Source organism: Mixophyes fleayi, chromosome 2 (genome assembly GCF_038048845.1).
Source record: "Mixophyes fleayi isolate aMixFle1 chromosome 2, aMixFle1.hap1, whole genome shotgun sequence".
Taxonomy (NCBI): Eukaryota; Metazoa; Chordata; class Amphibia; order Anura; family Limnodynastidae; genus Mixophyes; species Mixophyes fleayi.
In genome coordinates, this window is record NC_134403.1 from 76,548,346 (window position 1) to 76,565,710 (window position 17,365).

Below are 17,365 nucleotides of genomic sequence, written 5' to 3' on the forward strand. Positions count from 1 at the left end.
GAAGTTAATTATAATATTCAATAAGTTCTGTCTCTCTGGGCAGATGAAATGGTGACTTTGTTTTGGTCCCTCAGACGATGTTGACATCTGCATCTTTGGTCAATTAATCAAAGGTAAATCTTAGAAATATTACAATTAGTGAAGTTATATTTAGTCTTAAATTAATAAGGATTTAACAACATATATAATGGTGACATTTGGCAAGACTTTAAACCTTTTATTTAATACTTCTCTTATTAAGCTATTGAACATTGCTTCTATTCTACCCCAGGATGATAATTAGGGCCTGGTTCCCATAAGCATTGTTCACAATTTTCTGAACTTTACTGTCCACACCTAAGTGTTGTCTCTGTGTGGAAATCTATTTATTACAACAAAAGGCTGTGTTGATGCCTGGAGTTTCTGAAGTATTGGTATTTTTTGTTTATTGTTCTGTACTGTTTCACCCTGTATAGTCTACTGTATGTACTGTGTACGGTGCTCCGGAAATCTTGTGGTGCCTAACAAATATATGATGATGATGATGATGATAATAAATATACTAAATATATGTGCATAGATTAGGTTTCACAAGTAATATGTGAGATTGTAATTAATATTCAAAGTAGTTTTAAGTCTGAGAGGTTGTCTGAATGAAAGGTACTTTATTCAATATAGAAATATGTTGTTTTTTTGTTTTGTTTTTTAAATCTTATTAAATCCATATATATAATGTCATAATAAAATGCAGTGAATTGATGATTAAAGCTACAATCATATTGATTTCTTAAAATTACACTTTGATAATCCATATGCTGGGTAGCTAACCAGGATACTTCCTACTACTGAAGCAGCCTAATGCTACTTTCCCACTGTGCAGAGTCTTAGGGGAATAAAAATTTCAATAGATACAGCAACTTTGAAAATCTGTATGTACCTGAGTACCCGATGCTGTGGTCCTTTAGACATATGAGAAGCGCAGGTCCCTCCCTCGGTTCTCCCAGGGAGTCCAAAGAGACTGTGTGTCCCTCTCTGGTTTTTCCCTTTTATAGACTCTGGGAGGGAGCTTCCAGCATTTTATGCACCAGAATAGACCTGCTGACATCATAAGGTGCGCGGCACCTGTCGGCCATTTTGTGAAGGTCTGCCGCCTTCTGTCAGCAGATTCACAGGGAACCACAAATCGGCACATTCAGGAGTGCTACAGGACTCTCGGGAGAGAAGGCCACTCTCCTGCATCCTGCTATCTTCCCTAGTGAAGCAGGGGGTATCACATACTTGCCTACTCTCCCGGAATTCCTGGCAGGCTTCCGGAAGAGTACGCAAACCTCCCGGATTTGCCGAAATTGACGGGATTGAATGGCGGGGGCAAGACTTAATTGCGTCATTAAGCCCCACCCACCCACCACTTTATTCAATGCCGTGAATTTCGGCATCTCATAGTAGGGGTGGGGCTGTCACATGACTTCTCACCGGAATCTCCAGGGGCAGAAGTTTTGAAAGTTGACATGTATGAGGTATCGTCATGTCTTCGCCCCCCACTGCGGGATGACATGAATCGCTACATTGGGGAGCAGGGCTGTGATTACAATAATCATTCCGCCACACCGCCTGCTCCTGCCACTTAAACCTCCTCTACAGCATCTCCTAGAGGGGGTGAGGGTAAAGAAAAGTCTGCAAGTATGACATGAGGTGCTGGACCTTCAATTTACTTTTTTATGAACTGACTGCAAGCTTGTGTTCTGTTATCAGTCATTTACAGAAGAGTGAGGCTGGCTAGTTCCCTGCAATGGGATTGCTGACAGGAAGTCTGCTGTGTAGGAATATTTCTCCCACATTCACACAATTGTCTCCTGTTATTAAACCATACTTGCCTACCTTGAGGGATTTCCCTCAGGAGATCCCTGAAGAGGGGTGTGGTGGAAGGGGCGGGGCATGGTGAATTTAGTAATTTGGCTACACCTAATGCCAATATGACAAAAAATCTGCAGGGGCGGGGCCAAAATAACCAGATTTAACATGAATGGTGTCATTGAGGCCCGTCGGGGACAGGATGCGGGAGACTTGCTTGCTCTCCCGGGAGTCTGGGAGACGTACTCAGATTTCGGGAGTCGGCAAGTATATATTAAACACTTAGATATATTTGTTTTAGTAGAACTATTTTCATACAGCAACTTACATAGCATAACTTTTAATTTCCACAAAATATTGGTATGTTTACAATCCTATTCACACCATTTACGTCTTTCTGACTGCATATTATGCTAATATAATGAAGAGCTTCCCCATATATTTTGTTATGCTTTTTTATACCTCCATTCATTTTTATATGTAAATATTTATCCTTTTCTACTGGCCTACCTCATCCAGAAAGACCATGCATAGGCTTTTATGGTGGCCACACACTATGCAATCTAACTGTTTAGCTCAACTGCCAAGTGTGTTTGTGAGCAATTTTGCAACACAGATGCATAGTTACATTTTCTAGCTTTTTAGGTTGACAGCCAAAAGTTCTTATGCTTTGAATTGGTGGCGGCACTTCCAGGTCAAAGTTGACCCAATATTCGGGCCTGTGAACATCTTCATATCTGAACCTCCACCATACTTGGTCAATCTAACGATGTATGACCGGGCTTTCACTGTGTATAGCAATAATTTTGAACACCATGTGGTACAAAGGTTGGTCAATTTTACCAAACTGTGCCACATCCTATTGGGGGGGTGGCTTGTGAAATGAACCCTATTTATTAGAAAATGTGTGGTTAATGCTTTTTTTATGTTTTCTTTTTGTTAAAAAAATATATTGCACTTTAAGTGACAATGAAATGGAGCCAGCTGTTGCCTGCAGCAAAAGGAATAAAATATATAGCGAGAGGACACAATGATTTTTACCCTGAAGAAATATATTGGTGCTTTTTACTTAACATTCTAAATAGTTTTATAAAATGTTGTACATGTTGTTCTTCAGTCCCTAAAATAATGTATGTGTGCATCTCCCTTCATATTTTTGGCAGGCCACCCTGAAACAAATGGATGCTGTGACGAGCAGAAGCCTGAAAAGAAAATTTGAAGAGGTGGACGTGGGCTCGCCAATTTCTACATCAAAAGATTCTGATGATGAGATCTCAAACAGCGACAGCGCAGATAGCTGTGACAGCATTAATGCTCCCACCACCACTGGACTTATCCGTAAGTTACCTTCCAGGGCGCTGCCTTACAGCAGGACTTCACTGCTTAGGTGCAGCATTTAGTATAATAGTTGTCATATTGGCAATGCATTTAAGAGAGACCCTTAATTACCAAATAAGTAAAAATGTTACCCTACAACTTATGTAAATTCATATAGTATCTAAAGAACTCGTTGAGCTTGTGGAAACGACCAGCATTCTCCAAGATGGGCGTTATTGTGTCTTCTGTGTCTGTACATACTGTCTCACGTTCTTATGCATTGTTGTATGATGAAGAGAAGGCAAAGCCTTCAGGATAGAGAACCTCTTTCAATACAGATTCTACAACCCAACCCACAGGTTGGACACCTCTGCTGTACATGATATTAATGTTTTAACTTTCTTGGAGGAATAAAGGAATTTCGTTAAGGTGTCTGTAAAAACGTTGAAATCTTGTTTGTAATGTGAATGAAAATACTACTAGGAAAAGTACCAGCATAATCCTCTCCTCGCCCCAGTTGACGGTTACCTATACATTTTTAGGCATCCTGGAGTATTGCTTGTATAGAGAGAACAATGAATGGGGGCCAAAGTATAATGTGTCACCATGGGATATATTAACCTCCTGTCTCTAATATACACGGCTGTCTGGTAACTAAGCCACAAGACTGAAGATTGATGGATATGCTAATCACCATATACCAGATTTAACATAGGCATGTAACCATAGGGAGACTGAAAAGTTTGACTTTCTGTTTTAGAATGTAGTTAATCAGGAGAGTCTATAGTCACAAACCCTCCAATGACCAGAATATGGGTCAGTGCCTGGGTGCCGTTCTGCTCTGGAAATAAATTCCTGCATTGGTTATTCATTTAGTCTGTCAGATTACCATAATCAATCTTCAGCTGCTGACAGGGCCAACCACACACTGGAGCAAAACGGTGGTGGTGTCTGTGGTAGCACCATAATTCTGGCTGTTGAAAGGAGACCACGGTTTATTTTTTTTTGAGCCTTCAAATATGTTGGTTATTTATGGCCAAATAAATGTCAGAATTAAATTCTGTGCTTGGGACCCCTTGATTTTATAATTCTGTTATATATTTCTATTTTTTATCATTATTATATATAGGATTCAGGATTTTGGAGAGAACAATGTTTTTAGATGGAGTGGGAAGAACTCCGTAATTTTATGTATAACCCCCTGTGCCTGCTGTGTGGTGATGGTGTATTTCTCCATTACACCTACCTGTGTAGTAACCTTCAGTCATCCACCTGCAGATCGGTCCCTCACCTCAGGTTCCTGTGGGTAAACTGAAAACAGGTGTCCCTGCCCTGGCAGGTTTATAAAAACAGCAATGTCTGGGAACTGTGCTCTGCTACACCTGTACTTTACAGCGTTGAAATGAATTTATGCCAAACCATCTCCTTTTGATGAAATATGAGTTAATTTATTAACAGTCAATTTTAAATTCTTCCAGCTTTACTCTCCAGTAAATGCCACTTAATTACATATGACAATAGTATCAGTTGACAAAAGAGCTGACACTCTCTTGCATTGTGGGCTTGTCACTCTTTCTCACTTTTATACCTCTATACAGTTGCGGTTGCACCAGCATACTCTCATGGGTTCAGGTACCAGGTTCACCTCACTCTGTCCTTGGCTACTTTTGGGGTACAATCAAATGCAGTCCTTATGGGTCCCTCTCAGAGCTCCCACCACTTGACTCACATGCGGTACAGGTTAGCAGCATTCAACCGACCTAACTCTCCGCAGCAGCATTGATCTCTCTCTCTGCGTTTCGACTCGGAACTCGGACTCTTGCGTATCCAAAGCATTTACTTGAGTAGAAAGCACCACAGACTGAACTCTGCCCCGTACGAGAGTCTGGTTCAGTCTACATCACTTGATCAGGTGAGAGTCAAAGGGGTCATAGATTAGACTCAAAATGGTATCACTAAACTGAAAAGTAAGCATCTGAAGTGAACTCCAGACACGCTTTTAAACACATAGGATCCCGTGTACATACTCTCCACTCACACATTAAGGCAGCATACTCCTCGCATGTCACAAGAGGTGTGATATTTATTCACGTGTGCTTCTTGGCATCAATTTGCTATAGCGTAAAATACACCATATGGCTTACTTGGATTTTCTCTTTCATTTGTTCTTTTATTACCTGCTTTGTATTTTTTGATAACATTGAATCTTTATTTGTTATTGTCAATGCAGTTGATATTAATTAGTGTTTCTTGCTTAATTTTAGCATGCAAATTAGGGCTAGAATTCAGTTACGTAGAATAATTATGAAAAATGATTCAGAATTCAAAAATACGGCTATTCCTAATATTGATATGACCTCTATTATATTCAGCAACATCGATCCTGAAGCGGCAGAAACTATTGAGACAGAAGAATGTGCGCTTCGACCAGGTGACCGTGTACTACTTCTCCCGACGGCAAGGATTCACCAGTGTGCCAAGCCAAGGGGGCAGCTCCCTGGGGATGGCTCAGCACCACAACTCTGTTCGGAAGTACACACTTTGTGAGTTCGCCCAAGAACAAGAGGTGACGCATCGAGAAATCTTGCGTGAACACTTAAAGGAGGAGAAGCTTCACACACGGAAGATGAAGGTAAATCATTAGTTGGCCAAGGCTTAAGTGGGCCCATCACCTGCACACAGTGGTGGAGATTTTCATTTTGTGTGCTTGAACCCACTAAAGACTTCACTGAGGCACAAAATAGAGTTGCTAGTGAATTGATTGTTGCCAGTCATGGATGAGCATTTTGGCTGAAAATAGTTGTCTCATTGTGTGTAGGCGATAGAAGGAAAACTATCATGAAATGTGTTTTGTTTTGCATAATTTTCTTAAAAATGCCCCCCTGCCTATTTTTCGAATATCTTTGGAGATGTTTTACACACAGATAAACCACTATATGGTTGAAGTAGAAGCCATGACTTTGTAGGCTATACCAAGCGGTGGTCGTCATTATTTAAGCTCCAATAATGCAGACAAAACTTGCACTGTCGTAATAATTCCGATTAGTATAAGGCCGACAAAGAGGAATTAAAGACTTCCCATATAACAGACATACAACATTACCCACCCGCTAAATTCCGGGCAGATGTATGTTGTGACTTTCTTAAATGTGTGAATGACGTCACTTACAATGCCCAGAGTCAGATTGCCAGGTTTAAGACCCGCCGCCTGGATTACATTATACATTATACATTGCAACAGCACAGACTTTTTCTCACACCCCATAGAGGTGTGCAGGAAAAACCATGATCCATAATGTTTGGGGTACTGTAGTACCTAGAACCGTGGTCTGCCAAGCTTCACAAACAATTCAATCTCTGCCCCCGCCCCCCTCCACCTCCCATCCAAATGTGTTGATCCAAAGAATTTTTGGATTAATCCCAAAAGAGCTATGGAATAAATCGTCTATATCAATCACTCCCTCGATGTCTTCATTAATGTGCTGATTATAGCTACAGATACCATCTCTTGTAAGAAGGGCATCCAATTCATTTTTATATTTGCCAACAGCACCACATTGGATTTATTTATGAATATTACATAGTTCACCTCTTTTAAGGCACATTTTTCCCCCAAAGTAAATAAACCTGGTGTTTCTAACCTACCTTTATAATTTCATCTTTCCATTTATTACCATGGTTGCCTGCCTGTGTACACTCTGATCCTTTGTCCTCCTTACTGTGAGGTGCCCAATATTATACTCTATATTCTGTGTTCTGACTTGTGACATAAACAATGGGAATACTATGGATGCATCACATGCATTTATCCCCTTTTTATGCATCCCTTTGCAGCACTGTGAGCTTTGTCATCCAGTATTCATAAGTCCTTTACAATCTCTGTTTCCGTTTGTGTAAGTAGCAACATTTATTTCTACAGAACGTTTTGAGCACACAGAACCCCTTAGTTTATACTGAATTGCATTAGCAGAAAAGTATTTTAGATCTGACCTTTTGTTTGACCGTAACGGATTGAAAAACAGTCTATGCAAAAAGATTTCCTCCTGGACAGTTACCCCCAATCCCATCTCAATGTGTGTCTCCTCTTGCTGGCAGTGAACATATGCAGGTTTACAAGCCTGATGTTCATTAAAGTATACTTGCATCATGCTCCTGCACAGCCTACTTTTTCCCTTGATTCCCTAAGGTGTGCATGATGAAACCTCCCTATGGAAAACAATATAAACATCCTTGTTCATTAAGACTATGGCTTATTTAGAATTATATGACTTTTATGCCTATGTGTTGTTTTACATTTGCCTTCTTGGAGTTGGTATAGCTCCGGTTCAAGAGCTAAGAAACCGTAAACATCTCAAATGCAAGTAAAATGAGCAGTATAAAGTTGTCGTAATCTCTGTGTTCCCAACAGTGAAGTACAACTACAGAGCCATCCGTAAATAGGCCATTACTATTCTTGATTGAAGTTAGGTATTTACTACTGTTTGTACTAACTTTCTAGTATTTGGTCACACCCTGCTATGCTGTATTTTACATTGTCTGTTGCATGCAGCTAGACTATATCAATAAAATAGTAACCCAAAGTCACCGTGAAAGTGTTTTTGCATTACTATATGGAATTTATCTTTAGTGTGTTGTTTAAGAGTGGAGATGTCATTACAGTGTAGAATGAGCCAAAATATAGTGCGGATGTAATGTAATCTGTTTTATAGCTGCTGTCGTCCACTTGAACTCTTATTAATATTGAAAGCATCCTATTGCCAAAGCAGTTCAAACTGAGACCTGTATTTCTACAACTCTTTGTGAGAGCCGCATGTGACTAAGGCCGTCCTAGAATTTGTGGACCGCACTTCCCTTGTCTGTCCTCTGCAGGGATTATGGACTGCTGCAGTCAGCAATTCGTTATAACTATAAACCTGTGGTCATAATGCATCACCATGAAGTGTTTTAAATACACTGTGATAGAAATGGAACGTTTGTATAATCTAGCAATTTTTAAAACACTTATTAAAAATGATAAATCTGAAATAAACAGATCCTGTTGTAGCAGTCGGGTAGTAGGAAAGCAGCATTTGACCCAAGAGGGCAAGAAAATGTAAGTGTCCCTTAGTGGTGCAACCCCACCTGGATATTAATAATAGTCTGTTATAAGAGAGTATGGCGGCAGCTAGCAGTGAGGCTTCGGTGGCTGGGTCCTTCTTTGTAAAGGTCATTGCTATGGCTGTTTCCTTAAGTAGTAGTGAAATCTAACATTACTGTTTATATGGGCTATTAATCATCTACATATCTACCAGTAATAAACTGATGAACGAGTGTCCTACGGGGGCAATAACCCTCCTGTCTCCTTTGCTTGCTCTCCTCTGGTAGCGCTTTCATTCATAAGATCTGACAGATGTAACTCATTGTTCTTCTCTTCTTTTACAGCTGACTAAAAATGGTACCGTAGAGTCTGAAGAAGCCGATGGCCTCACCTTGGAGGATGTATCGGATGAAGACATAGATGTAGACAATGTAGAAGTAGATGATTACTTCTTCCTTCAGCCATTGCCAACAAAGAGGCGCCGAGCTCTGCTTCGGGCTGCTGGTGTCCACCGTATAGATGCCGATGAGAAGCAGGAACTTCGGGCCATCCGCCTTTCCAGAGAGGAATGTGGGTGTGACTGCCGCCTATTCTGTGACCCAGAAGCTTGTCCATGCAGTCAGGCTGGGATAAAGTGTCAGGTTGGTGACAAGAGTGTGCTTGTCTGTCCCTCTGGAATCTACATGTTTAAAAGAAACTGTCCTTATGAATTGTATTATACAGATTTATCTTTAGATCCTAAAGAACCCAAATGGTTGATGTTTTAGAAGTTCAAATGAGTAGATGAAATTGAGCCCAGGACGCTTTATGCATAATCAATTAGTAGTTCTTGTTATAGCATAAATGAACCTCTGGCATATTCCTTATAGATGTTTTGGTCGGGTTAAACTTTAAAGTCTTTCATCGAACAAAACTTTTACATTTAGTAAAACTATAGGTTATTTTGCTTAATTTTTCTTGTTTCATGTTATGTGCTGTAAGCAATCCTTCTTTATCCTTGTGCAGTCTTACTCAAACTGTTCTTCCTGTTTCTTCCCTGGATTCTGATCTGACCCTTATAGGTGGATCGTATGTCCTTTCCATGTGGATGTTCCAGAGATGGCTGCAGTAACATTGCTGGTCGCATAGAATTTAACCCTATCCGTGTAAGGACTCATTACCTTCATACTATTATGAAACTTGAGCTGGAAAATAAGCGCCAGCAACCACGCCCTCAAGCCCTTGAAGAGAAGCTTCCTCATGCCTCTCTTGTTGCCCACCCACACCAGGAGACACAAGACTTCCATGAATTCATTGCTGAGAACTATCACTTGGAGAACGAGGCTGCTGTTCGACACCTGCAGAGCGCCGAAGAACGCCAAAGGCTGCTGGATGAAGGTGATGAGGCCTCTAGTGGCTCTAGTCTCAGTCTGGACTCCAGTGTGGAGAGTCTAGAGGTCTGCCTTCTGGAGACGCCCATCTCACTACCACCGTCCACCTGCCATTCCTCCATCAATCCTGGCTTACTATCTTCTGGTTCTTCTGTCCTCTGTTATACCGATGAGGATTCAGGGAGACCAGCTACGCCACCGGATTACACAGATGTAAATGTGTTTATTTATGATCACAACTCAACAGGCTTAGACACAGGGTCAGAAGTGACAAAATCTGTCCACTCTAAGACCACAGAGCTAAGTGGTTCAGTTAAGGTAGATACAGAGGATTGCACAGTCATGACCCCCTGTTCCAAAGAGGGTAACCCAGTGCCAGAGTCTGCTGGGAATTCCTCTGTCTTGGCAACACAGACTAACGGGCCACTAGAAAGCTCTGTAAGTGAGGAGGGGAAGCTGCAGGAAAATTCTGACAGCCAAACCTCCTGGTCAGGCCAGCATTTTTCTGCAGAGAGTTCCCTGACTGTGTGACACTATTAGCAAGTATTTTGCACAAGCCACTCCAATTTTCCCCCTCCACTTATACAACTTCCTGTCCCTCTCTTGTCTTTCGACCCTGTGCTCACCTGTGAGAGATATCTATTTATACTTTGTCTTCATTCCCCAATGTCAATTTTTGTTACTGAAGGGGCAAAAAATAAGTTACTGGGTATGCGAGACAAAAAAATAATAATTAAGAACTGTCCCTTTCCTTTCTATATTTGTTCAGAAGAACTGTGATAACTTGAAATTAGTTTTGTAATTAATGGCTTGTCCAAACTAATATAAACCTCCTGCTAACTTGCCATTGAGTACATTTGGCGTAGCGGGGAGTACGTTTAACAGGTTGCTGGGTTTTGTTGCAATATTTTCCCCATTTCTTACTTGGTGACCACTAAGACGTTGTAATTGACACACTATTCAAACATTAGTTTTCATAACTTCAAACTGTATTGACAAATCAACAACAGATGTAAAATAAATTAAAGAATTTTTTTTTGCCGAAACAAATATCTCACCAGGTGGCAGTCTACCCTTTTCCTGTGCATGATTTCTGACTTTCTTCAGATCAATCTGTTGTGGATTCCTGGCGTCCTATGTCAGCCAATATAGAAAAGTGGGAGCATACTGTGTATATTAAGCAAACATGCCCAGGTAGTATGGTGCTATTGAATAGGATTAGACTGAAATCTCTACAGTTTGGAGAGCTGAGCTGCCTTTTCTTTTTCTTTTAAGTTTAAAACGACAGTGCAAAAGCACTTTAACTTCAACAACTACAGGACTCTCCTCAACTATAAAGCTGCTAATCTTTCAACCTGGACAATTTAAGGGGACAGTTGTAATTTTCGTGATCTCAAATGTGCTAGTCTTTTACCAATATGGATTATGGTATCAATTTCAAGCACTGAGCCCATTTCATTAAGGGGTTTGCGCATGTGTATAAACAAACAATATGTATAAGGTTCATTTATTTTTTATTTTTTAAGTAGATTTTTTACTTTGAATTATTGTGTTAAATTATGAAATCATCAGAGAGATTGATACAAGATATTTATTTCCAAGTATTGATGATCAGCCTGTTTTTTTTTTATTTTTGTTATTTTAGCAAATCTTTTAAAAGCAGATAGCACTGCAGTGTTTTTAATGTCCTGCGGCTTCTGTTTCTTGCAGTAGATGAATATATGGTCCTAGCTTTATTGGCAAAATACAAAGTTGACAATTTTAAGATTGAGCTAATCCAATGAGTAAATTAGTTTCATTTGGCTAATAAAGATTTTGGCATCTGCCGCTAGGATGGAAGAGATTTCTATTTTCATAGTGTGCTTATTTCCATTTTAACTAAAACATTATATTTTGGTTATTTTTTATTTTATTGCGAATCCATCATACATGACCCTTTTTAAATGTAGCCAGTGATTTGATGCCAGGGGGTTCTTTGTATATTGAAAATAAATAAATGCACTGGAACATTTTAGGAAGTCCAGAAAGTTAAGTCATGCAAAGTGATCATGCATGTAAGAGAACCCTAAGCATAGATGGAAAATGTGCGTGTAAGTCACCCTCCTGTCTTCGGTAATGGCATACGTTCCAATAGCTGTGAGCTATTGGACCGGTGAGCTATTGTCCTAGCTTGACTGCTAAAGTTTGGTTTTCTTTTTTTCTTAAAATTATATTTTGATGTCTGTCATTATTAAAAATGAAGAACAGGCACTTGTAAATGATTGTAAATATCCTAAGAGCCATGGTGGTGTCCAGGCATGCCTAAGTTGGTGTGTTTTCCAATTCTACCAGGAATACGATTGGTGACCAACTAATTCTAAAAGATCGACATGTGCTACTTATTATTTACTTAATCAACAAGGCGATCTGGAAAACATTCATTTTTTTGGGGGTGACTGAGGGCAAAATTAAGGCTGTCGGTTCTAGACCTAGATATCTTCTAACTGCCAGTACTATTGGCAGTTAATGTGTTGAAGGCAGGGCCGGATTTAGAAACTGTAGGCCCCTGGGCTACGGGTACCGTGAGGCCCCCATCCGATATTACTGGTCACCCTCTTCATAATGACACACATGTCCCCCCAGCTCATAAGGACACACATGTCCCCCCAGCTCATAAGGACACACATGTCCCCCCAGCTCATAAGGACACACATGTCCCCCCAGCTCATAAGGACACACATGTCCCCCCAGCTCATAAGGACACACATGTCCCCCCAGCTCATAAGGACACACATGTCCCCCCAGCTCATAAGGACACACACGTCCCCCCAGCTCATAAGGACACACACGTCCCCCCAGCTCATAAGGACACACACGTCCCCCCAGCTCATAAGGACACACACGTCCCCCCAGCTCATAAGGACACACACGTCCCCCCAGCTCATAAGGACACACACGTCCCCCCAGCTCATAAGGACACACACGTCCCCCCAGCTCATAAGGACACACGTCCCCCCAGCTCATAAGGACACACGTCCCCCAGCTCATAAGGACACACGTCCCCCCAGCTCATAATGACAGGTTTTATCCACCTTCAGCCCTAATGTATCAACTCCGTGCTCCCCTCCATCTTTTTGCCCCCGCTGCTGCATTCTTATGGTCCTCTCCTCTTTGCTGCAACAGGCTCTGGGTGGCACCTCTTCATCTTGCCCTGTCAGTGCGGGCACGGTGCTCAGTGCGCTGCTTAGTAAGGGAGGTCTCGTGAGAGTGACGTAGAGAGGTCATAGTCTCACAATCTCACGAGACCTCCTCGGTAAGCAGCACACTGCGCACCGCCCCCGCATGGACAGGGAGAGCAGGGCAGCTAACAATCGGATTTGCTGCTAACTGCCTAACGGGAATGGCCACATACAGTGACAGTCGGGACTAGGGGCAGAAAAGTAGACATTATGGAAAAAATAAATAAATTAAAGGCTACACAAAAATCTTTCTTGGCTTCCCCCCCCCCCCCCCCCCCTTCCTTAACTGCCAGAGGCTCCTGGGTTGTAGAAAAGTCCATTGAATTAATCTGGCTCTGATTTGAAGGTTTTCTAATCATTCCTATGAATATCCTCTGCCGTTTGGGATTACTTAAGGATCATGTTGAGAGAACCTGTACAGAATCATTGTATTATGTGCCGTTACCCATGAGTTTCTCATGGAATCGTCTGTGGCAGTTCAGAGGGGTGATTGGGCCACAAAAGGGCACCATTTCCCCACATGACAAAATATCTATTTGTTTTTGAATATTAGTGGGAAAACTTAAGTAGAATTCTTGTACTTTTGGCTTATACTTTGCTAACCACCAACTAGGAGACCTGTGGGGGTCCAGATCCCAACATACCAATATTCAGGCTATTCTGAAGGACGTGATTCTGGGACAATTTTAAAATCTCACAGTGCTTATGGCAGGAGACAATCGACTGACCAAACTAATTAATGGAGGAGGGGATTGTGGTGTTGGCTAAAAGGAACATAGAGACTGAAATTCTTCGTTGAGTAAAGGCACAGATAGACCACAGGGGCTGAACTCTGGCCTCATAGGCTTCTTTTTTTTAATTATTATTTTTGTTGCAAAGTTTCCTAGCTGATCTATATAATCTGATGATTTAAAAAGACTATCTTACAGCCTATCTGCTAAGTGGTGATGAATTAGACGAGAGAATAAATTAAAGCAAGACCTCAGGTTCCTGGAATACATATGAAAGCTAATATATTACAAGCTTCATTAGACGAAATACCTGCTAGCATTAGAGGTCCATTTGGGCCTCCTGATGCGTTTTCATATCTGTTTACATGTATTTGCATGAGTTAAAAATGTATATACAATGCTAATCGGTATGAGCCTTTACAGGTGAATGCCATTTTAACTTTACTCATTGTAGAAGAGGACAATACAAACTAGGAGAGCCATAAAATAACATTTCAATTAAAATTGTATTATAGAAAATATCTCACTGACATACCTCGGCAATGAATAATCCCCGGTCTGCATTGCCTTGAGAACCCCAGTGCCCACTGTGAGATTTATTATGTGGTTATAGTACAGAGCAGAGATGGGCACCTGACGCAGTTCAAGGGTTACGTGTGCAGCCTCCAACATTCAAAATGGCCTCACATTAACCTAACTCTCATGAAGAAGTTAAAACAATTTTAAATCAAAGCAAGAGACACCAGATGCCCTTAGAATAGATTTCAAATGTGCCCCCAACATACCCATATACCACCAAACACCAAAATACCCCCATGTGCCATTTAGAACTACATTCACCCCAAAACTCCCCCTATACCCACCACTTGCAATAAAACACCCCTCTAGTCCCTCAGGTATCATATAAAAAGCTATATTTAATGGCCAATAAAACCCTGCCTAAACATTCTTTACTTTGTTTTAGCTTCCCTGTGGCGAGCGGATGGAGCCAGCACAGTCCTCTCCCTCTGATCTCGGATGTGCTGCTGAGGCTGTGTGACCTCCGTGTGTTGTGTGGTGGTGGTCACATGATACAGATGGTAGCTGTTCTGGGTAAAGAATATAATCAGATTCAGTCTTATCCTCTGCTTTATGACCCCCTGAGGTGAAGCTTGTTGGATATAAAGTAGAGAATGAGAGTTTGGCTCAACAGGTCATAAAGCAAGGAAAAGACCAACAGGGACAAAGCAGCTGGGGAGGGGGGGGGGGTCAATGATTGAGGCTCAGTAGACCACCTATTGCCCATCACCAGTCTAGAGGTTTCTCTGAGTACTGCAGGCATGTCACCCATCAAAATTTTGGGAATATTCCTAATTTTTCACAGTTGCGCCAGTTAAAATGACTACTTTACTGACACACCAATTGATAGGGGTTAGATAAAAGTTGAACTCCTCTGATAGTCATTGGACCTGAGCGTTAATAACAGAAGATATAGAACATGTGGTATCTCCTAATATCAATAGCCAGACTAATTCACACATGTGGAGCACTTCGATATAATTGGATACAATGCCTTACATTAACGCAGCAAGCAGCTTCCTCCTGCTTGGCATGATTATAGAGAGAATGGTACTGTGAAAAGTTTGCTTTTTATTTGTTAAACTTTTGTATACTTTGAAAGTGCTCTAATGCACTAGTGCACAAATATAGATGTTTTTCTATCCCGAAAAGGTGCTTTCACAACATATGTAAAATGACAAAGACCTCTGTTTTTTACAACAGACTGGCACTAGGAGGAAATGTTTTGCCCAAGCATTCACTATAGCTTGTATTCTTTATAGGATGGGAGATCAGATCTATGTTATGTGCTAATGTTTCTATGTTGTTACAGTTGTTGATTAAATACGGAAGCTCGTAACGAAAAGCGGATCTTTTATCCCCTACTAAAAATAGATGGGCGTTGGTAAAATATAGAAAAAGAATTTGATTGTGTGTGAAAGGGACTAATGTAACTCTAATGTGAATGTACTGTGTACACAACATGCTAGCCTTGAAGCAAAGAAAGATTGTTCCTAAACGTGACACGTGACTTTGTCACATGGGCAACATGTGACTAGCATTTGCGTTGGGAATATGTAATTAAGGACACTGTGTTCTAGTTGTATTGGAAATAGGGAGTATGATTTAAAAAGGAGAGTACTACCCTGACCTTTGTTAAAATGTACCTGTCATTTACGCACACCAGCGGCAGCCATTTTTTTGGAGCCAAACAATGCACTTGGTGAGCTGCTAGTTCCTATTAAATGGATAGGCTGAATATAGATTTATCCCACAAAATGACTTCTGTGTATTTAGGTGAAGGCTATGTACACTAAGTAGTGTATGCTGTAGTCATGAGTGGGCGTGGCTGTACTCGGAGTGGCTGGATTAATATGCCCTAAATTAATAACTTTGCACCACCACCCCTTTGACCAACGCACCCTCAATTTAATTATACTGTGCAAAAGCTTAAATGGCAAATAAAGGAACAAAAATTATAAGATGGGAACTATTTCCTGAATATTCTGCCCTAGGTATGTTCCTCTGGCTGCTTGGGCATTTTTTTTTTCCAATGCTTTCAATTAATGTCTCCTGTCCAAATAGATCATTTTAAACCCCAGCTCATTACTAAATCAAAATAACTGCTTATTACACATAACTTTTCCCTCCCCTTTGGTGTATTGATTGCTTAGACAGGGTTTATAAATAAGCATTGTATAGAGACATTCAAGAATAAAAGTTTTTGTATGTTAAGCTCATTGTGTATTTGATCAGTCCTGTTTGACCTGACAAAGAAGACAGTTCCTAAAATAAATACATAAACTGGAGCTGATAGTCCAAATAAAAGTAACATCAAATACAACCATGCAAAACTGTTATCATCTATTTATTTATATAGCGCCACTAATTCTGCAGCGCTCGTTCCCATTAGTCCCTGCCCCATTGGAGCTTACAATCTAAATCCCCTAACATACATATACACACACAGACCGAGAGAGACTGGGGTCAATTTGATAACGGCCTATTAACCTACTAGTATGTGTTTGGAGTGTGGGAGAAAACCAGAGCACCTGGAGGACACCCACACAAACACAGGGAGAACATACAAACTCCACACAGATAAAACCTTGGTCAGGAGTCAAACTCATGACTCTAGTGCTGTGAGTCAGAAGTGCTAACCACTAAGCCACCGTGCTGCCTGTTATAGGCATATTAGTCCAATGGTATATTAATGTACTTTTTTAGCTCCAAAGTTATTACACGGTGAAGTCAAACAAGAATTCTACAATTTTGGAAATTTGTCCGTTATGGCACTGTTCCAATAGCAACCCAAGGTAGCCCACTATGTGACCGGCTAGGGGGGGCAGATGTCCCCCTGTCCAGACAGCCCCTGACTTCTATTTAGTTTATATGGAAATGGCAGGCGGTAGAGCAAGAAATGTCTATCATACCTGTATTACCCGGTATATTCTATACATTTCTAGAAGTGACATCATGATTCCGTGTCTGGCATCTCTTGCAGAGATATGTACTTAATGTTGTACATATACTAGGAGAAATGTAATATTCATAACTGAAGATTATTTACCCCTTCTCCACAGATTATTTTTAACATATGATGTCTATGTGCCACACACTAAATAATACTGATGGGCAATAAACACCAATCTCATTTGGAAGAAATAGGCTTTTGGAAGACAGCATACTTTGAATACAGGTTGCGTGCCACAGTATGAACTTGACAGGTGACCAACACCTATTTGATGGTAAACTATGCTCCATTCATTTTATTTATTTTTAATA

The 17,365-nt window shown here is 40.8% G+C and overlaps 1 protein-coding gene across 1 annotated transcript in view; it reads left to right on the forward strand.

Moving 5' to 3' along the window:
* Positions 1–12,332, forward strand: part of CSRNP2 (cysteine and serine rich nuclear protein 2) — a 49,763-nt gene extending 37,431 nt beyond the window's left edge. Inside the window, exons 2-5 of the mRNA XM_075199320.1 lie at positions 2,994–3,168; positions 5,520–5,779; positions 8,569–8,865; positions 9,286–12,332. Of these exons, the coding sequence (XP_075055421.1) occupies positions 3,009–3,168; positions 5,520–5,779; positions 8,569–8,865; positions 9,286–10,125 (1,557 nt within the window). The 5' untranslated portion in view covers positions 2,994–3,008 and the 3' untranslated portion in view covers positions 10,126–12,332. The remainder of the gene's footprint in view (positions 1–2,993; positions 3,169–5,519; positions 5,780–8,568; positions 8,866–9,285) is intronic.
* Positions 12,333–17,365: the final 5,033 nt, after the last annotated feature.